A 24,682-nucleotide genomic window follows, 5' to 3' on the forward strand; every position below is an offset into this window, starting at 1 on the left:
TCCTTTCCAGCACTCAGTAGCTTAAGTGCTAGAATATTGCTTTTTAAAAAAGAAAAAACAACAGATTCCTAGGATGCAGAAACGCATCTTTCAGCTAAGTAGATATGTGCAAGGTATAAATCTACAGGGCTCAGGTTACACAGCCTGTGATTCTACACTGATGGCTCCCATTTGGGTGAATATCATTCTTCAATCCATCACCCAAACAGTTCTATGTGCCCCAAGTTTTCAGGCTACTTACATATTTGGTACGCCCTTGGTGTACACAGGGCCTGCCTCTGGAAATACATTCAGGACAGCACTTGCCTTCTAAATGAACTAATTCTTCACCCTGTGGAGAAAGAGGCAGCCCCAGCATGATACCCAGAATTAGCATTTTTTTTAAAAAAAATACAATGCTGAAAGAAGACAGTGGGAGCCCGAACTTTTTTTGAACTGGAATGCAGTCTTTAAGATCCTATTTCCCTTTATCACTCCTGGAGCTCATTCCATCACTCTTGGTTCTCTCCCAAAAGATATGTGTGCTTAAATACCTTTGTGGCTGCAGAACAATTCCCGCAAGCTCCCAGTCCAAATGCCACAAAACTGGCAAGGGATCAAAAGGGGGATCCAGTTTCATGGATTGAATCCAGCCCGCATGACTATCACAATCGGCTTGCTTGATTACTTTGTCGTCCATCGCAAAAGTTTCCTCCAAAGAGCTCAAGAGTGCTGGGTAGGGCAATGGTTCCTTTTTAGCCTCACAAACCCAACCCCCCTGTGAGGTAGCCCAGGTATATTTTAGGCTGCTGAGAGAGCGCAAACTGCATGATTGCCACTGAGCCGCAAAGGCAAACGGTGACTCGAACCCAGGCCTCCCTGGTCAAGCCAAGGAGATAAAGGTAATGAACATGGCTCTACTGCTTCTCAGTTTATCCTTACAACAACCCTGTGAGGTAGGTTAGGATGGGAGAAGGTAGCTGGCCCAAGGTTACCCAGTGATTTTCACCGATGTGGGGGGATTTGAACCCGGGTCTCCCAGTTCCTAATCTGACACTCTCTCTTTTTCTCCCAATAAATTTTTATTATTTTCTTTACACATTCATTCTTACAGTACATTAATCAACCTATAAACCTTATGCTCTGCCGAGCTTGCGACTTCCCTCCCTCCCTTCAGTTGGTATCCCTTATCACATCCTGTCGCGCATTTATCTTTTTACACCTAAATCATCCTGTCCACATTGTAGGAGTTACTTCAATCCTGCTAGTGTCTTTAAGCTTTTACAGTTGTCCTTTAAATACACAATAAATTTACTCCAATTTTTCTGGAATCTTTGATTGTCCAGATCCTGAATCCTGCCAGTCAGTTTGGCTAACTCCACATAGTCCATCATTTTCGTCTGCCACTCCGCAATGGTAGGAACTTCTTGTGATTTCCAGTTTGGGGCCAACAAAGTCCTTGCCGCAGCTGTGGCATACATGAATAATCTTTGATCTTTTGTCTTAATCTCCTTTCCCATCAGGCCAAGCAAAAAAAAGCCCCTGGCTTTTTAGGGAAAGTATATTTTAATATTTTCTTAAGTTCGTTGTAAATCGACTCCCAAAATGTCTTAACTTTATCACAAATCCACCACATGTGATAATATTCACCATGCACCTCTTTGCACTTCCAACATTTTTTATCCCTCATCCTATACATTTTTGCCAATTTTGCCGGCGTTAAATACCACCTATAAATCATCTTCATTAAAATTTCTTTCAGAGCCATACATGACATAAATTTTATACTTTCATTCCATAATTTTATCCAATTCGATGTTATGCCCAAAATCTATAGCCCACCTAATCTGACACTCTCACCTCTAAACCACACAGGCTCGGTGGATATACCCATGGGCAGATATATGTGTGTATCCGTGACTGGATCTAAATTCTCAGCCACGTGCGCTAGCCGTATCCCACAAAAGTCATCTTCACGATGCATATAAAAATGCAGTAATATTCTAGGTGCCGAAATCCCAATGGAGCAGAAAATACTCTTTATGCATGCGACCGCCGCTGTGCAAATGTTATTGGCCCAGAGTTGGAAAGAAGATAAAGTCCCGACCAGAGAAGAATGGCAGATTAAGTTGATGGCTTGTGCCGAAATGGCAAAAATGACTGGAAGGATAGGACTCGAATCGATGGCTTCAAGTTGCAAGAAAAGAGATTCCAACTATACATTCAGAAAAAGCTTCTGACTGCAGGAGCTGTTTGGCAGTGGAACAGACTTCCTTGGGAGACGATGGACTCTCATTCCTTGGAAGTTTTTAAGCAGCAGTTGGGTGGCCATGTGTCATAGATGCTTTAGCTGAGATCCTGGCATTGCAGGGGGTTGGACTAGATGACCCCTGGCTCCCTTCCAACTGTACAATTCTATGAATCTACGGTTTCTCTGAAGGCAACATTTTGTTGACCCTTCACGGGGAAAGCTTTGATCAATGTTTGATCACCTCTGGGAAATGTGCTTCTAGGAAAGGGAGGTTAAACTATTTATACATCTGTTGCAAAATTATGCGGTGTGGAAAGAGCTCTTGTCACAGTACATATTGTTAACATTCCCGGTTGGTGCTGTTACCTTCCCCAGCAAGAGCCCACTTCATATAAAAAGCAAGGGCAAATATGTCTGGGGTGGGGTCCTCCCTGCCAAAAAATGCCCGCCTGCCTGCCAAGATTCAGAGCTGGGCAGGATTGTTTAAGATAACGGTCTCATTTTTCGCTGCCCAGCTTACAATGCAACGCCAGGGGCCACAGTGGTGGCAGCGAGGCTGTTGAAATGAAAGCCTCTTCAAAGGTCTACACAATAGTTTGTGCCTCGTGTGATCCCCGTGGCGACGCTATGTTCTGAAAAGGAAAAAATGAAGAAAGAAAGCACTTGTTCTCTAACGTTTTCTCCTCAGAACATCGTGGCCTCCCGTTCTGTTGGGTGGAGACCCTCTTAAGAGCAGTCCTACAGGATCAGACCTGGGGTGGCATTCAGCTAAGCCCTACTCAGGGGTTTTATAAATCGGTCTCTTGGTTCCATATATAGCGGGCATTGCAATAAATAGTGGTACAGGTCCTCTACACAAGGTTGCCCACCAACAGTCTCTCCTTGTACTGTACTTTGCCATACCAACCATCCACCACTGCCGAGGGCATCGATTGGAATCGTAATTCTGTAAAAGCGATTCTTAGTACGGCAAGTGGGAGCTTTGTCAAATAACTAGCATCTCCACGCCACCATCCACTAAGGTCCAACTCCGAGGACCTTCTGACAGTTCCCTCACTGTGAGAAGTGAGATTAGAGGGAACCAGGCCGACAATAGAAGAATGGAGACTGAAGCTGACTGACTATGCAGAATTGGACAGATTAACCGGAAAAATTAGATATCTTCAAGACCAAAAGTTCATCGAGGACTGGGGGAAATTTGTTGAATATCTGAAAAGAACATGTGATGTGCAAACAACACTGGTGGGATTTCAAGAAGCACTGTGAAAGCAGAGATATATTGTTAAAAACAAATAGGAGTGGGAGGGAAGTTTAATGGCAATATAAACAAAGGAATGCGTAAACTGAGAAGTAATTATGGATGATAGTCAGAGAAGCCGAAGGAAGTCTAAAAAGAATCAAATTTGTGAAATTTGTGAAATTTGACATAATTGTATATTTGTGTTGGAAAATAATAAAAATTATTTTAAAGAAAATAGAGGGAACCAGGCCGAGGGCCTTCTAGGTAGCGGTGCCTGCCCTGTGGAACGCCCTCCCATCAGATGTGAAACAGATAAACAACTATTTGACTTTTAGATTATATCTGAAGGCATCCCTATATCAGGATGCTTTTAATCTGTGATGTTCTGTTGTGTTGTTGCTGTTGCTGTTGCAATTCTGTATATTATGTTGGAAGCCATCCAAAGTGGCAACCCAATCAGATGGGCGGCGTATAAGTACTGTATTTTTCTGTGTGTAAGACAATGCTTTTCACTTTATAAAAAGGCAAAAACTGGGTGTCATCTTATACACAGATAGTGAATGCAGAGGGGTGATGTGCGATTAATGACAGCAGCAAACAGGAGACTGGCAGTGGCAATTGGGCAGGTGATTGGTGGCTACGGCAAGGGCTGCTGGCGATTGCCTGTGGCTGCGGCAGTTGGGCAGGTGATTGGCGGCTGTGGTAAGAGGGTGGGTGGGCTGTTGGTGGTGGCAAGCGGGCAGACAATTGGCGGCTGCAGCGAAGTGTGTGATTGGCAGTGGCGGGCAGGTGGGTGAGTGATTGGTGGAAGTGGTCTTAATTTTGAATTTTTAAAAATAGGGGTTGTCTTATACATGGGGCGTCTTATACACGAAAAAATATGGTAGTTGTTATTATTTATTAATTACTATTATTATTATTATTATTATTATTATTATTATTAGTTGGGCCTGAACTCCTTTTATACAAAGCTACTGTGGAAATATGAACCTTGAATGGTTCACATTAGCGTTGCTCATCCCACACAATGCGCTGTCGCCGCTTCTCAAACGCAGCTGCAGCTGTTCATTGTGAGGGAACAGGCGTATTAACCCGCGCCTCGAAAAGAAACAGAAGCCCCCACCGTGCTGAGGAAAAGATCTTAAACGCCCACAGTGACACCCTTTTAAAAATATCCCAGACTGCCTAGGATATTGCTCTCTCTCTCTCAAAACAGCAGAGCTGAGATGGGAGCTATCAAGAGAGGATTGTGGGATTTCCCGGGGCAGTTCGATGCCTGCCAACAAACTTCACCCTTCTCCCAGTCATCTGGTAATAAATAAATAAATGCAAGCCTACATTTGTCGGAGAACTTAAGAGACAGCCACCTGAAACTCGCTGCTTGTCGATAGGCTCATCCCAACCAGTTTGCTGGAAGCGTGTGAAATTAATTTCTTTTCTTGCATAGTCTCCATAATCCTGTCCCTGCCTACGCCAGTGGCCTCGTTGCAGCTTAAACAGAGTTATGTGACCAGAAAAGTTATTTCTTCCCCAACGAAGGATGAAACCCGCGGAGACCTGGCTTCAATTTAGCTCCGGTTTACTGATGCAAATGTCCTAAATACAGAACTAGCCTGGGAAGATTCGGGAGGGTTTTGAAAGCAGGCGGAAGGGGAGAGAGAAGCTACCTGCTGCTTTTGTTGCCGACTTTATAAAATATTTCGGTGGAATGGCACCGATGACACCTCTGGGGGCTGCTGAGCTAGAATACATCACTGATAATAAGCCGCGGAGTGTACACTCTGGACTAAAAAATACATAGCTATCCATCTAAAGTTAATCCAAATTCCACATCCAAAAGAGCCGAGTTCGGCTGCCCCTGTAAATAATGCAAATTTGTGAAATGTCTCTTACTTTGCATAATTGATGCTGTGAATCCTTACACACACACTCAAACACCCAGACTATCTAGCATCACTTAATCAGCTTATCATGAAGCGAGGGCAAGAAAGCTGGCAAGAGGGTATGGACCCCCTGCCCAGATGTCAGGAGCAACTGCAGCTAGGCCTGGGACCCCATAGCTCTTGTGCACAGCTGCCCCATAAGCTGCCAGGGTTGGGTATGTTGGGCTTCTGTGGCAGGAGTGGGGAGAAAGTGGGCAGTCCCACTGTTGAGAGCACACAGCAGATAGTTAACTCTTTATTGTCCAAGATAACACTAATAATAATAATAATAATAATAATAATAATAATAAATTAATTAATTATTTGTACCCCACCCATCTGGCTGGGTTTCCCCAGCCACTCTGGGCAGCTTCCAATAAAGATTAAAAATACATTAAAATGTCACACATTAAAAACTTCCCTGAACAGGGCTGCCTTCAGATGTTTTCTAAATGTCAGGTAGTTGTTTATCTCTTTGACATCTGATGTGAGGGCTTTCCACAGGGCGGGTGCCACTACCAAGAAGGCCCTCTGCCTGGTTCCCTGTAACCTCACTTCTCACAATGAGGGAACGGCCAGAAGGCCCTGAGAGCTGGACCACTTGCCATTGTTTTTACAGCTCTGGATATCTGTGAATACCAACCTAGTGGCTAGGCAGCTATTTCCAAGTCCGTGCTCAATGGAGCAGTTGCAGCAACAGGGGACCACCCACGTTCCACCAGCCAGAGACTGTGCCTGCATGGAAATGTCCTCTGCCCTTCCACTTTCAGTACCCTTCCTGGTCCTGGGTTACTGTTGTGCTGGAGAAGGGTGGGGAATATTTCACTTGCCTGGCCTGCCTCGTCTTCCAACCCCTCCTGCACTCCACCCTCCAGCTCTGAAGTTTCCCTTGCCTCTTACTCTTGCCTCTTGACTGATTGTCAGAGACTGGCAGGATGAGGAAGAGTGGTGGGTGCCACCTGCCCTAGAGCCCCTCCCCCCAGGGATGACACCGAAGACAACTTAGACCCTGGATCATGGTGAAGGGACACCAGAGAGCAGTCTGGGTAATGGACGAGGTGGGAGATGCTAGAAGCAGGAGCTTGGGTGTCAAAAGAAAGAGACCCTTCTAAGACAGGCTGAGAGTTGTAGCAATGATGGAGTGTACACCTTTCCGATTGGGGGAATGATATATGGTTGGCTGATATTGCAGAGGGCTTGAGGCATTGGTTACAGGTGTGAGGGTATTTGGCGGCGAGCCTTTGGGCTCTTGTGGTGGTTCGGCATTGTTTGACCTTGTGATGGGAGGAGAGGTGTGGCCATCACCTGCCCCTCCAAGTTTAAGGGTATTCCGTTAAAGGAATTTGGGGGTGTGGATCTTGTCCAAAGCCCAGGGAAGGGCTAGGGCCATGACACGACACCGACGGGAACATCAGGGGGAGCTCGAGTTGGTCACATCGATGGGGCTCCCCCTTCCGGTGGTTTACCCTTACCAGACTCCCTGCGCATCAGACAGGAGTCAGATATAGTCGGGTCCATTCAATGCCTAAGCCAATACCACTCACATTCTGTAATCAATAAAGTTGTGGCCAAATTTGCCCAATAACATTTACCTAATATCTGTGTCCTTGTGTGTGTTATTTCTCAGCGAGGGGGTGGCTTCGGGGTCTCGACACGCAATTATAGTGTGAGTGGAGACTCAAACAGAGAGGAGTCAGAAATTGCCCCTGCTACCCGGCAGTGGGACAGACCCAGTCCTGCTGGCTTACCTCCCCCTCTGACACCCCGACCGAGGAGAGGCCTGCACATTGCTGAGCAACAGGCCAGACATGCCCAGAGGAGGAACTCACCCCCACTTGACGCAGCCTTCGTCTGCTTTGGAAGAATCCAGAGTGTGGGGCTAGAGGGGAAGTGTAGGGCCAGTGGTCAATTTCAGCAACGTATCCTTCTAGATTAGGCAGAGTCAGAGGAACTCTGTTGTGTTGCCATTTTCTGTGACTAAAATCTAATTGCATTTCATGCCTCACGTTCTTCCCGCCCTGTGGATGACCTGCGCTTGCCTGACAATCCCTTGACACTGGTCCGTTCCCCACAAATCAGTCGTCCCCTCTCCAGAGCCAGACTCAGCACCTCTTCCCCACACCGCACACTTGTCAGTATCTTTCCAGTCCTCAGTACCCACCCCAAATAAACCATAATCGGGGAATATTTGTGGAACATTTGAAAAATCATGCTATGCAACTAAGTGCATTGGTAGGGTTTACTTAAATCAAGCAGTTAAAAGTACTAGCAAGATTAATTGTAGAACAGTTCAAAAATGGAATGAAGTGGAAAAGCCAATGTTAAAAATTTAAACAAGAGAAGAAACCGCAAAAGGGGGGGAGGGAAGTCTGATATGTATTGATATTGGAAGTATGAGACTTTAAGATGTGTATTCGTAAATTATTGAAAACTGAAAATAGAATTTATAATGGTTTTATCTAAACAAATAAAACACAACCCCCAGATTCCCAGCTTGCATTTCTGCTTTTCCGGTTGGGGTTTTTAGTTTTTAGTTAGTGTTTCTGGGAATCTTCTATGTAAATAAATAATAGAACTAGATAGATAAGGTTGCTCAAAACGAGGTCATTTTCTTACCGGGGCACACTCCACCTTGGCACACCCTCCGTGCCAGCAAGAGACTCGCCCTCCGTCACACATGCAGAACTCGCATCCGGTACCGTTCCACATCTCGTCGTGGTACCTTACGACGCCGTCATGGACACAGCTCCCCTTGGAGGGGACGCATTCCTCGCAGCAAACTCCAGGACGCTGTATTCTGCTCTCCCCCTAGGAACACGCAATTCAGATGCCTCGTGAAAAGAGAGAACAGCAAACTGCCGGGATTCTCCCAGGATTCCAAGCTCGGGAATTACCTTCTCGCAGGTCACAGGTGTGCAGGTCTGCCTCAGACACCTGGGCTCCCCTCTGTCGCAGACGCAGGTTGTGCAGGCATCTTTCTGCCACTGCTCGCCGTGCTGTGCAAAAGAAATAAATGTAAGTACTCCATTCAGGTTAACTGCTGATGTCCACACGGGGTTGAGAACACCAGAAAATAGCCTTATGAAGACTGGGCATCCACAAAATGGTGGCTGGCTGTTGGGAGGAGAAAAATGAAAAACTGGGTGGTAGGAGGAACCAAATAGAGTATCCTGAGCAGGCACACATAGAATAATAGAATTGTAGGGAAGAGAACATGAGGGTCATCTAGTCCAAGCCCCTGGAACATGTGTAGAGGAGGATGAGCAAGGTGATCAAGGATCTGGAAATGAAATGTATTCTAAAGAGGAAAGTCTTTAGTGTTTTATGATGCAGGGAATCTGCATTATTTTTATGGGACACTTTGATTTTTAAATGAACTGATGGGGTACACCAGCCACCCAAAAACAACAAGCATTTGCTTGGGTTGCTGCTAAGGAGGGCGATACTCGATGTGCCGACTCGAAAAGGGGGTGGGAAGAGAAAAAGGGGTTCTGCCTTCTGCACTTCTGGGGCATTAACCATACTCTGGTTTTTGCTAGCTGTGGATGCAAGCTCCTTCTCAGACCTTCCTAGTTTACAACTTGATTCTTTTTTAAGGAAACACTTTGCATAAATGGTCTTATGTGTCTTAATTTTTAAATAAAATGCTATCAGCTGCGGGGGGGGGGGGACGAAGAGACTGAGAGGAGATACAATGTTGTTGTTGTTTAATCGTTTAGTCGTGTCCGATTCTTCATGACCCCCTGGACCAGAGCATGCCAGGCACTCCTGTCTTCCACTGCCTCCCGCAGTTTCATCAGACTCATGCTGCTAGCTTCGAGAACACTGTCCAACCATCTCGTCCTCTATCGGCCCCTTCTCCTTGCACCCTCCATCTTTCCCAACATCAGGGTCTTTTCCAGGGAGTCTTCTCTTCTCATGAGGTAGCCAAAGTATTGGAGCCTCAGCTTCAGGATCTGTCCTTCCAGTGAGCACTCAGGGCTGATTTCCTTCAGAATGATCTTCTTGCAGTCCATGGGACTCTCAAGAGTCTCCTCCAGCACCATAATTCAAAAGCATCAATTCTTCGGCAATCAGCCTTCTTTATGGTCCAGGAGATATGATAGCCATCTTCAAATATCTCAAGGGTGGTCCCATGGAAGAGGGAACAAGCTTGTTTCTCCTGCTCCGGAGGGTAAGACTCAAACCAATGGCTTCAAAGTTGCAGGAAAGGAGATTCCAACTCAACATCAGGAAAAAATTCCTGGCAGTAAAAATTCCTGTTTGACTGTGGGATGGACTCCTTCAGAAGGTGGTAGACTCTCCTTCCTTGGAGGTTTCTAGGCAGAGCTTGGGTGGCCATTTGCCATGGATGCTTTAGCTGCGATTCCTGCATTGCAGGGGGTTGGACTAGATGACCCGTGGGGTCCCTTCCAATTCTATGATTCTATGAATGCAGGAATCTTTCACCCAACTCGAGGTTCAAGCCCACGACCCTGATATGAAGAGCCTGGTGCTCTCCCAACTGCGCTATCCCAGCTTGACAACTTAAAATGTTTTGTCACATGCCCTGCTCACATAACTCTGTAACGCATCAAATGCATTCCTGATTTTTTTTTATTAAAAAAAAACCAAAATAAAAATGCAAAGCTCTGTCCTGGATCGCCAGTGCCTGTTATCTCCCACCCGCCCTCGCCCTCCTCTTGCACACCACTTTTCAAACTATGTTAACAGGAACGGCCTTATCTACACTGGCCTGTGAACTGAGTTGTCTCTCGCCAGCACATTCCTTTCTACTTCTTAATCCCCTTCATTTCTCAGGCTTCCCAGGAAGAAGAAAGCAGCAGGTTGTAAAAAGAAGAAGAAGAAGAAGAAGAAGAAGAAGAAGAAGAAGAAGAAGAAGAAGAAGAAGAAGAAAGGGGGGAAAGAAGTCGTTCATGCTGGCAAAAGCCTCGAGTGCCGGGAGAGGAGCAGAAATGTGTCATATGCAGCCCACACCAAGTCGATTCCTGCCTTTCATCAAAGGGTTTCCTTACCTCATATGCTCCCCCAGGTGCAGAGCAGGATTTCGGAGTGCATTGTGGGCAACACCTCCCAGCAGGTACAACCACACTTTCATCCTGAGCAGTGGGGAAAGGGTGGGTGGAAAGAAAGAAATTGAATATAATAAGAGAGACACCAGACCTGGGAATTATAGGGACAGAACGACCCAGACCGTATGGGAATTTATTCGTGTATGCAACCACGGCGGCAAGAATGTTACTTGCCTCCCAAAAAATGGACAAGAAGAAGAAGTCCCAGCAAAAGAAGAATGGATACAAACATTTATGGAATAAGCAGAAAAGGTGAAACTTACTGGGAAAATAAGAAAATCAAGATAGCAAACTCCTTATAAAAGAATGAAAATGGTTTGTTGAATATTTGCAAAGAAATGTAAACAGATAAGAACATTGGCAGGATTATTGTAATAATCTGCAGTTTTATAAGGGTATATATTTAAAGTAGACGAATAGATGATAAAATTAAGTGAATTTGGATATGCAGAAAATATTAGAAAATAAACTGAAGGAACCGCAGAAAGAGGGGGGAGTTTTGAAATGCTAAAATGATTATAAAATTATTGAAATGTATGAAATTGAAATAAATAAAATCAATTTTGAGAGAGAGAGAGAGAGAGAGAAAGAAAAAGAAGGAAGGAAAGAAAGAAAGAAAGAAAGAAAGAAAGAAAGAAAGAAAGAAAGAAAGAGTCAGACACTATATCAATAAGGAAATGTTTCACCTGGCAGGTCATGGAGCAGAGCAAATAACAAGAGCTCTCAAATCAATAAGCCCTCTTGATTTCGGACCTTCACCCCTGAGATCTAATGCCCTCCATAGACCCCAAAAGATGAGGCAAAGAGGGGGCTAGATCTCCCCTTAACTTTGCCCCAGGTAGCTAAGCCCCTTTCCCCCAGGATGATCAGGTAAAATGACTGCAGCTGTAGGCATGGCTAACTGGTAAAGGCAAAAGATAGATACAGCCTATTTTCTAGCACCCAACAACCAATTATGCCACCCTGCTTGCTGGGCCTGGGGAGCCCAGCAAGGGAGAAAGGAAGTGAACTGCACTGAGCATTAAATACGTGGCAAGAGAGATCCAGGCAGAGACAAGAGTTGAGGCTGAGGGCGAAGAGGCCACTCTGTTCTGTTGTTCTACAATATTAATGAACTGTGTCTCGGGATCCCTTTTGCATTTAATTTTTGATTCTGCACGCTGCATCACCTTGACATATCCTCCTCCAGCCCTTTCAAAGCACATCCAAGGGTCCCTGATTTCACCCATTGGAGACTCCAAGGGAACAGCTGAAGCTTTGAGGCTTCAAGTCCAACTCTGAGATCTCTCAAATCTTGATGGGAGCCACTGATTCCATGGACAAAAGTGAAGGCGCTGAAGGACCAGGTCCGCAGCCTGGGAGTCATTTTGGACTCGCAGCTGTCCATGGAGGCGCAGGTCAATTCTGTGTCCAGGGCAGCTGTATACCAGCTCCATCTGGTATGCAGGCTGAGACTCTACCTGCCCACAGACTGTCTCGCCAGAGTGGTGCATGCTCTGGTTATCTCTCGCTTGGACTACTGCAATGTGCTCTATGTGGGGCTACCTTTGAAGGTGACCCAGAAACTACAACTAATCCAGAATCTAAAGGCATCTAAAGACATCTAAAGGCAGCCCTGTTTAGGGAGGCTTTTAATGTTTAATACGTTACTGTGTTTTAGTGTTTGCTGGAAGCCGCCCAGAGTGGTTGGGCAAACCCAGCCAGATGGGCGTGGTATAAATAATAAATTATTATTATTATTATCCTCAGATGATGGGGAGCCCATAGCACCCCATTCTACACTGTGCTGGCTTGAGGGTGGTCATTCTTGTCCATGTCTGAGGATGACTCCCTTGCAGGCTCTCCTACTGCACAACCGCACAGCAGCAAATGGATGCAGAATAGGCTACAGGCCCCGGAAAAATTGCTCATGGCTCTCCCAAGGGCAGTAGCTACTTTTTACTACTATTATTTATTTAATCATTTTTCAATACAAACAACAACCGCAAAAGACACATACAACAAAAACCATAATAACACTAATAACACAATTTGACAAATCAGATTTGAATACACTAATATACCTATGACTACACCTTTTTAACAATATTTTCCCAACTCTCTCTCCTCCCCCTACTTCCCACCACTATCCGCCTTATCGCTTAAATATTCCTTCCAGATTTCTTCATATTTATCCATTCTAAATTTGCATCGACATGCGATTCGTTCGTATGTAGCTAATCTGTCCATATTATCAATCCATGTGCTCAATGGAATCTTCTTGCAGCTCTTCCAATCCATCAAAACAAGTTTTTTTGCTTCTACTATAGCACAGTACATCTATTTTTTTGGCCCCTTGTAATCTCCCACATTTCTGGAATATAATTTAGAATTGAATTCAATTTGTAGGGGCAGCAACTACTTGAAAGAGAGCCCTGCCATCTTTGTCCCCATCTTGTGCAACTCAGCCCAAAAGGGTACACTCGGGAACTGCCCAAGGTCCCGTGAACCGTGTTGCCTTGTGCTGAGCCAGAAGAGTCTCTGGCAGTCATTGCCGCTTGCCCTGGGCACCCCAAGCCCCAGCAAAACAGGGTAGCTGTCGTCCCTTGAAGAGGAGACAGGCCCAGTCTTTGCTGGCCCCCAAGGGACGCGGGTGGTGCTGTGGGTTAAACCACAGAGCCTAGGACTTGTTGATCAGAAGGTCAGCAGTTCGAATCCCCACGACGGGGTGGGCTCCTGTTGCTCGTTCCCTGCTCCTGCCAACCTAGCAGTTTGAAAGCATGTCAAAGTGCAAGTAGATAAATAGGTACCGCTCCAGCAGGAAGCTAAACGGCGTTTCCGTGTGCTGCTCTGGTTCACCAGAAGCGGCTTAGTCATGCTGGCCACATGACCCGGAAACTGTACGCCGGCTCCCTTGGCCAATAAAGCGAGATGAGCACCGCAACCCCAGAGTCAGTCACGACTGGACCTAATGGTTAGGGGTCCCTTTACCTTTACCTTTACCTTTACCTTTAACCTCTAGGAGGCAATGGAAATCTTTCACTTTGGGAGAAGGAATGAAGACGTGGTGTTGCCTTACTGATGGACACTTTGCCAGTACGGGAATGAAAAATGAGAGAGACAAATGAGCAGGGTAGGAGCCTCACCGTTAAGGTTAATGCATTTTCCATTAGAGCCTCATCTTAGGAAATCTATCAAATATTCTCAAAATTAGCTAAAGGGGGAATTGGGTTGCTGTTGCTGCGTTAACCCCAGAGGCCCGCAGGTCTGATTATTCACACCCTCCTTGTCTCACCGGTACATCTCTTCCACATTCTAATGACTGGCTGATTAAATAATAGTGTGATCAGTGGCGAAGATGTGGGGTGAGATGAAAATGTTCAAGAATCTCCCATCAACTTGTCCTGAAGCTCATTTCTTTCGAATCTTCGTGTTTTGCGATTCATCCGAGCCAGTGCAGAGCATTTTTGCATGCTGCCTGAAAGCAGTTTTATGCTCTCGTCAGAAAAAGAACTGGCATTAATCTGTTAGAGGAAATAGGTTGGTTACATCTTTATGAACTACTCCTCTGACATGACAATACCCTCTGAAAAAAAAAAGGTATTTGGCTGTTAACTGCCGTTAAATGTTACTGCGTTATAAATTCTTCTAAAATTGGGAGGGGGGGTGAATCTAATAAAGGAACCGGGTATTACTAATGTGAACACCTGGCTGCTTCCGACGCAGGTGAGAAGATGTGAAGAGAGAAAATAAATTTATGAGGATGAAGATTGTTTGCTGAATGCCTTCCCCGGCCAAGGTTTCAGCTGCTAACCTGGATGACTAAGCCCACATATCAAGGGCGCTGTTCAGTGAATGTAAAAAAGGAATGTGCAGAGCAGCAAAAAATAAAATAAAAGCAGCAACCTCCTGACACCAACTGTAATTTGGAGGGTGGTACTCAGCAATGAAGAATGGAAACAGGGCTCTCTACAAATGAGATGGGAGGAAATGTAGCCGCCTTATTTCTTGGCAGGAACATTTCGTATTGATCTGAATAAAGGCAACACTCTGCCCCACCAAATCCAGCTTGGATGAAATCTGAGTGCAGCCTAGGATTGTGCTCTTACAGGCAGCAAAGTTAAAATGGGTATACATGGCATGAGACAACTCAGGCCAATGGAATAAAAGCAGGTTGGAGACCCTACAATTTCAAAAGACCAGGGGGCGATCACCTATGTGAAGGTTGGATTATTTAAAACCAACAGAAAGGCTGATATGGATGCAGGAAGGAAACAACAGAGAACGCTGGAGAGAACTTGAAGAGGTGCTTCTCCAAAAAAGGACATGAGATGCTGAAGGAGGAAGAAGGCAGAGAAGATTTAAGACATCTCTTTTTGGGGTGTGGCCTATATTCAGGGGAAGCTTATATTTGGACCCAAAGGGATGTGGGTGGCGCTGTGGTCTAAACCACTGAGCCTCTTGGGCTTGCCAATCAGAAGGTTGGCAGTTCAAATCCCCGTAACGGGGTAAGCTCCCGTTGCTCTGTCCCAGCTCCTGCCAACCTAGCAGTTCAAAAGCACACCAGTGCAAGTAGATAAATAGGTACCACTCCAGCAGGAAAGTAAACAACATTTCTGTGCGCTCTTGCACTTGTTACACTGTTCCATTGTACCAGAAGCGGTTTAGTCATGCTGACCACATGACCTGGAAAGATGTCTGTGGACAAACGCCAGCTCCTTTGGCCTGAATGAAAGATGAGCACCGCAACCCCATAGTCGCCTTTGACTGGACTTAACCATCACGGGGTCCTTTACCTTTTACTTAAATTTGGACCCAATCAGAATATACTTTTTTGAAGAAGAAGAAAGTCACATTGTCAGAAAGACTCTGTTTTCCAGAAATGGTGACCATAGCCATGGGTCACTGAGGAAGCAGTCCCTAATAATTGTTTCCCATAACAGGCTACAAAATTCACAGGATGCTTTAGGGAAGGCATAGCTCTTAAAGTGGTACGAAAGTGCTTTAAATGTATAGTGTGGGTGTGACTTTAGTCTCTCCAAAGCTTAAGTACGCAAGTGTCTCTGTCTGTTCCTACACAAGTATCTTCTTACTCCACCCTCATTTTGGCTTTTCTAATCCAAGCCTCATTGAACCTACTGTCAGGAGTTCAGCCTACACTCGAGTAGGACCCTGGCAGAGACACATGCCCGACTGGCATGTTCTCTCCCTCCTGGTCGATCGTTCAGGAGCTTCAAAGGCTTTCTTCAAAAGCGACCAATGCCAAGAGACATTGGCAAACTTAGGGATCCGCAGAGTCTTCGCAACTTGCGTGACAAACCTCAGCAACTCAGCATTTTGGCTAATCTACTTTATTTACATATAAACACAGACAGAGCACTGCAACATGGCTCCCTCTCTCTCTAGCATCAGACAGCAAAGAGAAAAAGAACAAAGGACAATAGTCCCACTTCACGGAACACAGTAACACAAACATCCTGTCTCCGTCACTTCCCACTTTGTGGAGTCAAAACATATACTGTCATGTGAAAGACAAAAATCCCATGACTGCAATCATGGGGCAGGAATTCTAACACCTGCCTCTGCTTAGGGTGAATTGGTTCCATGTCCTCTAGAACCACGGTGGGGGCACCTTACTGTTATCAATAGTAATAGGACTGCAAACATTTTCTTGCTTGAAGAGGAGATTTAGCATCACATTGCAAGCAATGTAATGCATGTCATAATGCAGTCAAACTAAACTACATGACGTCGACATGAAGCCAAGTCAGAGTTAAGGCAATAACAGTTTTGCGCCATTCCTCTCCGAAACTGGGGAGTCATTTTGCAGGGTTGCAAAAGTTTTCATGAAATGCCTGCCCCCCTTTTTTTAAAGCTCAGCTCCAGTTAGTTACAGCAAAGGAAACAGATAAAGTTAAGACAATGCCTTGCTTTTTCACCTGAATGGCAAAGTCGAACATGAAAATAAATAATAACCATTTAAAAGAAAAGGTTGAATAAAATGCAGAGAAGTCTTGCACGATCTTACCTCTTTACACAATATAGGATGACAAACTACGGTGAAACACTGCGCACTCCCGTTCCGACAGACACATCTGGCACACTTGCTGGGCTGCCAATCCTCACCATCCAGGTACGTTTGAGCATCAAAAGAACAAGGCTCTAAAAGGCATTGAAGACCATTGTTTTTTTCCTAGGTTCACGGAACATTCTAGAGCAGGGCTGGTGAATCTCTGGCCTCCAGATGTTCATAAAGTCTGGGTCCCATCAGGCCCAGACAGCATGCTGAACAGCCAGCAATTGTTCAGAAACATCTGGAAGGCCAAAGGATTCCTACCCCTATTCTAGAGTCTGTGAGGTTATACTCTTCGTTTTTCAAAGAGCAATCTCACAACATCAGGCATATCTGTAACACTTCGTAGTTATGTTGTCCTCTGAATCTGTCCCTTGTGGTCAAGAAGGGACGCAGAAGCACATGGAAAGTCTTCTGCTTCAAATGAGACATGTGTGTTCCTCTGGTGTATCCCTATTTCCCCCCTTTCCCAAGAGCAAAATAATCTCGGAAGAATGGAAAGATGCCTTTCGCCATGAGTATCACATTGAAGGGCGAAGGAGGAGAATAGGTTGTTGTTTTCATTTTGATTATATATTTTGTGACTTTCTATTTTGATGTTGTTCTGTGAACCGCCCTGAGACCTCCAGGTATACCAGGTATAGTGTGGTATAATAATAATAATAATAATAATAATAATAATAATAATAATAATAGAAGATTGTGCCTCCATTCCCAGTTTTCATGCTCTAAATTGTAAATCTGCATAGAATTGATGCACACACAACTGAACAAGCATGGAATTCTGCGTGATCTTGAAAGTTCCCTCATTCAAGGTATCGTGTAAATGCATATCAGAGATCACACAAGAAGCCAGAAAGTTGGTCTTAAATGATGCCTAAATGTGTGTTGCGGTCAATCCTTGCTGCTACATGTCTCCTCCGAAAGGCACATGAGTGGGGACATGCAAAGAAAGAGAGAGCCCATGTGGTGTAGTGGTTAGAGTGTTGGACTAGGACCTGGGAGACCAGGGTTTGAATCCCCAAGTAGCTATGAAGCTCACTAGGTGACCTACTTCACAGGGTTGCTGTGAGGATAAAATGGAGGGGAGAACTATGTACTCCACCTTGAGTTCCTTGGAGGAAAGGGATATAGATATTTTAATAATGAAAGAGGCAGCAGTGAGTCACTGAGAGGACAGCCCAGCACAAAACAGGTTGCGGTGGAAAAAGGTGAGCCTAGGTTGGCATTTTCAGGACACCAAAGTTAAGCCAAGAGGACACTATCAGCACTTAAATAATAATGAATCTTTGCCCTATTAAAATGGGGGGGGGGTTGTTTGTTAATATATTAGATATTTTTGTGTTTTTATATTGTAAACCACCCTCTGATCTCTGGATGAAGGGCAGTATAATAAGAAAATAATAATAATAATAATAATAATAATAATAATAATAATAATAATAATAATATATTTGGTTTAGCAATCGAATGGATGGATAGCTGGAGCACCAGATTTCCCTCCCCTATTTAAAAGTGGCTGTATAAATCCTGCAATAAGCAACAGCTTAGATTACATTTGGCTAAACTGCGGCGACAGCAGCAAGTCTGCTTACGTTTTCAAGACGTTTTCATCACCCTTAACTCACTCACCTCCGCTTCCAGCACACCGTGGGCAGCACTCTCCTTGCCTGGGGGGGCCCACTCCCTCGCAGGAGAGGGCAGGGCAAGCCTTGGGGGTGCAGGTGATTTCCCCATTGGCACAAGCGCAGGTCGTACATTCAGAGCCAGCCCATTCCGTGCCATGCTACAGGGGGAAACAGAGCGGGGAAAACAGGTAACTGTCAATTGTTGGCAACAGAAGAAGCTGTGGGACTTTGCTGGATTATATTTACCCGTCTCCTAGAATCATAGAATCATAGAGTTGGAAGAGACCACAAGGGCCATCGAGTCCAACTCCCTGCCAAGCAGGAAACACCAAATGCTAATCCCATCATGAATGAGATGCCAAGGAAACCAGATCATTGGACTCTAAAGTGAGCCCTGCTAGATCAAAGACCAATAGTCCATTCGGGTCAGCATCCTTTTCTCCTAGGGGCTAACCAGAAGCATATGGGAAGCAGGACATGATGCAGAAAACTCTCCCCACCTGTGATTTCCAGCAATTGGTATTCAGAGGCACATTGCCCACCTCCCAAAAGGCAGAGGTACTATACAGCTGGCCATTATGGCTAGTAGGTGCTGAAGGTTTCACCCTCCACGAATTTGCCTCGTCCTGTTTTAAATCCATCCAAGCCACCATAGCATCTTCTATTCTGTACATACAGTGGTACCTCAGGTTACAGACGCTTCAGGTTATAGACTCCACTAACTCAGAAATAGTAGTGGTACCTCGGGTTAGGGACGCGGGTGGCGCTGTGGGTTAAACCACAGAGCCTAGGACTTGCCGATCAGAAGGTCGGCGGTTCGAATCCCCGTGACGGGGTGAGCTCCAATTGCTCGGTCCCTGCTCCTGCCAACCTAGCAGTTTGAAAGCACATCAAAGTGCAAGGTACCGCTGTGGCGGGAAGGTAAATGGAGTTTCCGTGCGCTGCTCTGGTTTGCCAGAAGCAGCTTAGTCATGCTGACTGCATGACCTCGGAAGCTGTACGCCGGCTCCCTTGGCCAATAAAGTGAGATGAGCGCTGCAACCCCAGAGTCGGTCACGACTGGACCTAATGGTCAGGGGTCCCTTTACCTTTACCTTTACCTCGGGTTAAGAACTTAATTCGTTCCGGAGGTCTGTTTTTAACCTGAAACTGTTCTTAACCTGAAGCACCACTTTAGCTAATGGGGCCTCCTGCAGCCGCCGGAGCGTGATTTCTGTTCTCATCCTGAAGCAAAGTTCTTTAACCTGAGGTAATATTTCTGGGTTATGTAACCTGAAGCGTATGTAACCTGAAGCGTATGTAACCCAAGGTACCACTGTACCTCGGGTTAAGAACTTTGCTTCAGGATGAGAACAGAAATTGTGTGGTAGCGGTGCAGCGGCAGCTAAACTGGTATCTCAGGTTAAGAACAGTTTCAGGTTAAGAACAGACCTCCAGAACGAATTAAGTTCTTAACCCACTGTATTTTTAAGTGTGTCCCACTTCCCCAGGCAGTATTAAAACCTCAGGTACCCAGACTTAGGTTTCCTTTTTTTGGAAAAAAGAGATTGCTGGAGATTAAAGGTGTCTCTGTAATATTTGCAATGGAGGGGCTTGGCTCGTACAAGCAGGAAACCCCAGTGCCCCACCTCAGATTTCCAGATAGGGGCAATTCTGAGCGTGCAGCTCCTACCTCACTCGCTCTCAGTCTGTTTCCCAGTCTGTCTTACATCATCCTTAGTTGGCGGGGGGGGGGGATATATCATCTACCTCCCACCCTGCTCAGATGGGTTTCAAACCCCTGGGACTGATAGTCACTGTGACTCTACCACAGAAGAGGACACTGCTTTGCATAAAGTGTACATGTTCTAATATATTAAATATATACAGTGGTACCTCAGGTTACATACGCTTCAGGTTACAGACTCCGCTAACCCAGAAATAGTGCTTCAGGTTAAGAACTTTGCTTCAGGATGAGAACAGAAATCGTGTTCCAGCGGCGCGGCAGCAGCAGGAGGCCCCATTCGCTAAAGTGGTGCTTCAGGTTAAGAACAGTTTCAGGTTAAGAACGGACTTCCGGAACAAATTAAGTACTTAACCCAAAGTACCACTGTAGATGCAAATTTAGAAATACCCTGATTCTCAGATGTTTCTGCTATTCCTTGGCCACTGGTTCTGATAAGGAACATTTTCCTAACCACTAAGCCAGAAGTCACTAAACTCCCTACCAAAAGTAAGGCCAGATCTGCATGGCAGGCTCGACCAGAACTCATAACATCATCGCCCTTCCTCCTAGCCCTGGGTTGAAAATAAAGCCAGGCTCATATATTTTAATGTTTGCATTTGCTGCAATAATACTCTCGGACATACATTATAACTGGAACCATTATTGCCTTGCTTTAAAACTAAGGAGGACATTTAAATCTTTATATTCTGCCATGTTTCTCCATTTTATGTCCCCATTTAGCCAGCTGGCAAAGAAGGCCCCTGCGAGACCCTTTAGATCTCAACTTTCTCTGTTGGCGAAGCAAGCAGAGGAAAAGTTATACAAGCAGCAAAGTGGGCAGAGACCAAAAGCGTAGAGCTGTAGCTGGTGAAATCACTGTCTGAGCAGAACAGCTTCCGCTCATGCAATGGGAATTCCATTCCTCTCCTTCCCCCCGATGTGCCCTCCATCACACTCCCCAAAAACTGATGTGCTCCAGAACAGACTGGTGGGTGCAGGGCGGCTGCTGAGGGATAGGAATATTTTGTTTACAGAAGTCGTTCTGCCCGCACAATGATGTAGACCAACCCTCTGCAACGCAGGAATCGTTTGCCCTATGGGGGGCTTCAGACTCTTGAAATTGAGAGTCTCATGCTCAACTGACTGAGCCATCTCAACTGCAGCCTTTGTGGGATTCAGCCCATAAAAACTGTGCTTTCTGAGCCACACGAGAGGTCCATCCATGCCCAGTATTCTGGGCAATGGCTGGCAGCCAGATTCATTTAGCTTTCACAGCCACCTGCCCTGTTGGACCGCAGATGGGGAAGCTGTGATCTAACAACACCTGGGGGTCCAAAACTCCCATCTTCCCAGACCACTGAACATTCTGGTGGGGGCTTGATTCCCAACAATGCACTGGAAGGAGACATGTTCCCCATTGCTGTGTGGCATCTATTCTCTGTGAAAAGTCCACCCTGTTGATTCTTTTTTTTCTAATGGAAAGACAGGAAATACTAGAAGAACAACACTCTAATAATAGTCTAATCTAGAGTGGTGGCTGGTCCCTGTTTATCCCTAGCAAATAAAACTTGGAGATACGCTGCCTCTGCACATGAGACACCATAGTTGTCAACTTACAGATTTGAAAATAAGGGACCAGCAGCCTCGAAAATAAGGGATCAGCAGCCAAAATAAGGGATTTTCCAAGCACACGTATGTTCAACTTCTGAGCCCCTCCGAGCCAAAGGCAGAAAGCCCAGCCAGCAGCCAAACGAAGCCTCAAGCGGTGGTTCCCACAGCACAGCAACCCGGCAAAGGGGATGCAGCAAGGAAAACCACCGTCACCTCTCCGCTGGTAAGCGCTGAGCAAAGGCGAGTCCCCAGGCAACGCGGCCGATTTGATCGGCACAAGGCATGCAAGCTCCACCCCCCAGTCGTTCTTAGACTCCTTATTGGGTGAGCAACACAGCCAAGCAACACAATTGGAACCTCCCTCCTCCCTGGCCGGCAGGGAGGGAGGGAGGGAGGGAGAGGAGCTGCTTCCTTTGAAACCTGGGAAATTTAAGGGACATCATCAATAAGGGACAGCAGCGGAACACGGTGCTGGGATAAGGGAGTTTCCCGCCAAATTAGGGACGGTTGACAGCTATGGGGTTCTATTTTCTGCTAGCATGGTGAAGACTCGTTGACAGGCCTACTATTTGGAGAAATGGCTGCTTTCTGAAGAGATGTCTGCTGGCAGTCCTACGCTACTCCTTGCGAGCCCCAAATTTTCAACAAATGGGAGAACTACAATCAGCAAACGAATGAGATGATTAATGGTTCTTCCCCTATACTTATGCAATAAGCGAGCTCCTGAAAACGAACATACTCATATTCTCGCAGCGAAAATGCCAAGCTTGTGAAAATGACCCAGTTGGCACCGAGAGTGCGCAAATTCTTATTTTTTTTTCCCCATTCCTCTTCTCATCTTTGGGTATCTGCCCAAAAGTTAATTTGCAGCAATAACTTTGGTTAGGCCATGTGTGAAGCCGCCTAAGACGGCTCTGACCTAGTTCCCCGAATGGAAGAACTGGAGAAAAATCTAAGGCAGCCAAAGAATTGGCCGAGCGGATCAATGCAACGCATTGTGGATATTAAGAAAGCCCGGCCATCAAGCGACCGGACTTCTCTCAGCCCGGCATACCAGACAAGCAGCTAGATCTCACTCAGATTGTGTTTCCAACATGAAGTTCTCTGAATGTCTCTCTGCAGCTGCAAGGCAAGGTCCCAGGAGGGAACGAGACAAGAGTGATTTCCAAGAAGAAAAGCCAACTGCAAGTTGAAAGGGATACAAAAGAAATGCTCACCTCGTGGACCCGTCCTTCATGCTCACAAAATCCCTCCGTTTGCGAAACACACTCAGGGCAGCAAGCGTTGGCAGGTGTTTGTAGCACTTCCCCCTGAACGAGAAAAAGCCATTCAGTGGGTGTCACAAATCCATCTGTCTAGAAAAGCCCATTCCTGGTATTCCAACACACAGTCTCAACAATATAGGCCTCCTCTGTCCAGAATGGAAAGGTGTAATAATAATAATAATAATAATAATAATAATAATAATAATAGTTTTATATTTATACCCCGCCCATGTGGCTGAGTTTCCCCAGCCACTCTGGGCGGCTCCCAATCGAGTGTTTCTAATCCTAGCATCCATAAGGGTATTATTATTATTATTATTATTATTATTATTATTATTATTTTGTGGGGAGCTGTGGTTAATCTAACAAAAGAATGCAAATAGAAACTGAGCAGGGAGTAAGTCTCTTGTGCACTGTAGAGACCATATAACACAGGTCCTGAAAGACTTACACTGGCTCCCAGTACATTTCCGAGCACAATTCAATGTGTTGGCGCTGAACTTTAAAGCCCTAAACGGCCTCATTCCGGTATACCTGAAGGAGCGTCTCCACCTTCATCATTCAGCCCAGACACTGAGGTCCAGCTCCAAAGGCCTTCTGGAACTTCCCTCACTGTGAGAAATGAAGTTACAGGGAATCAGGCAGAGGGCCTTCTCGGTAGTGGCACCCTCCCACCAGATGTCAAGGAAATAAACAACTATCTGACTGTTAGATGACATCTGAAGGCAACCCTGTTTAGGGAAGTTTTTGATGTTTGATCTTTTATTGTGTTTTTAATATTCTGTTGGGAGCTGCCCAGATGGGCAGGGTATAAATAATAAGTTGTTGTTGTTGATGATGATGATGATGATGTGGGTGCCATAGGAGGTACCACTGGGCACCTGCCACATTGATAACCCCTGTAATAAACTAAAAAGCATAGAATCGTAGAGTTGGAAGGGACCACAAGAATCATCTAGTCCAATTCCTTGCAATGCAGGAATCTTTTGCCCAATGTGGGGCTCAAACCCACAACCCTGAGATTAAGAGTCTCATGCTCTACTGACTGAGCCACACTTTCAAACAAAGAAGAGACAATGGGAATATGTCTTAGATGGAGTTAAACCACTGGTCCATAGAGTTCAGTGCTGTCTGCACTGATTGGCACTGAATTGTACGTTTCCAAGCACAATTCAAAGCGTTGGTGCTGACCTTTAAAGCCCTAAATGGCCTCGGTCCTGTATACCTGAAGGAGCGTCTCCACCCCCATCGTTCAGCCCAGACACTGAGATCCAGCACCGAGGGCCTTCTGGCAGTTCCCTCATTGCGAGAAGTGAGGTTACAAGGAACCAGACAGAGGGCCTTCTCGGTGGTGGCACCTGCCCTGTGGCGCCCTCCCATCAGATGTGAAGGAAATAAGCAGCTATCTTCTTTTTAAAAGACATCTGAAGGCTGCCCTGTTTAGGGAAGTTTTTGATATTTAATGCTGCATTGTTTTTAACACTTGATTGGAAGCCACCCAGAGTGGCTGGGGAAACTCAGCCAGATGGGCGGGGTATAAATGATAAATAATAATAATAATTATTATTATTATTATTATTATTATTATTATTATTATTATTATTATTATTATTGGCGGCGGCAGCACTCCAGGGTTACAGGCAGAAATCCTTCCCAGTCCTATAAGGAGATGCCAGAAAGTGAACTTGCCACGACCACTCCATTTCTCCACACGGACGTCATTCCGCCGCCTTACCTTCCCGAAGTTGCAGCGAGGGTTTTTGCAAACGACGGCTTTGCACAGGACAATGTCGCCATGGCAACTGCACTCCCGGCAGGAGTCTGGCTTCCAAGCGGTGTTGTTCTGCAAACAAGTCATAAGCTCGGAATTAAAATTGCATTAAAAAGCATGAAGACTGCACGCAATTACGGGGCAGCAAAGAGTTCAAACGAATTAAAAAGGGAAAGGGCCCTTAAA

The 24,682-nt window shown here is 45.6% G+C and overlaps 1 protein-coding gene across 1 annotated transcript in view; it reads right to left on the reverse strand.

Annotated features, from left to right (window-relative positions):
• The window catches only part of FRAS1 (Fraser extracellular matrix complex subunit 1), a 356,176-nt gene that overhangs the window by 190,421 nt on the left and 141,073 nt on the right, over positions 1-24,682 (reverse strand). The window contains exons 3-10 of the mRNA XM_083756149.1: positions 24,461-24,568; positions 22,678-22,770; positions 18,149-18,302; positions 16,472-16,605; positions 10,408-10,491; positions 8,287-8,388; positions 8,009-8,200; positions 242-331 (exon numbers count right to left, since the gene is read on the reverse strand). Coding sequence (XP_083612275.1) covers positions 242-331; positions 8,009-8,200; positions 8,287-8,388; positions 10,408-10,491; positions 16,472-16,605; positions 18,149-18,302; positions 22,678-22,770; positions 24,461-24,568 — 957 coding nt within the window. The remainder of the gene's footprint in view (positions 1-241; positions 332-8,008; positions 8,201-8,286; positions 8,389-10,407; positions 10,492-16,471; positions 16,606-18,148; positions 18,303-22,677; positions 22,771-24,460; positions 24,569-24,682) is intronic.

Source organism: Podarcis gaigeae (genome assembly GCF_964106915.1).
Source record: "Podarcis gaigeae genome assembly, chromosome: 9".
Lineage (NCBI taxonomy): Eukaryota > Metazoa > Chordata > Lepidosauria > Squamata > Lacertidae > Podarcis > Podarcis gaigeae.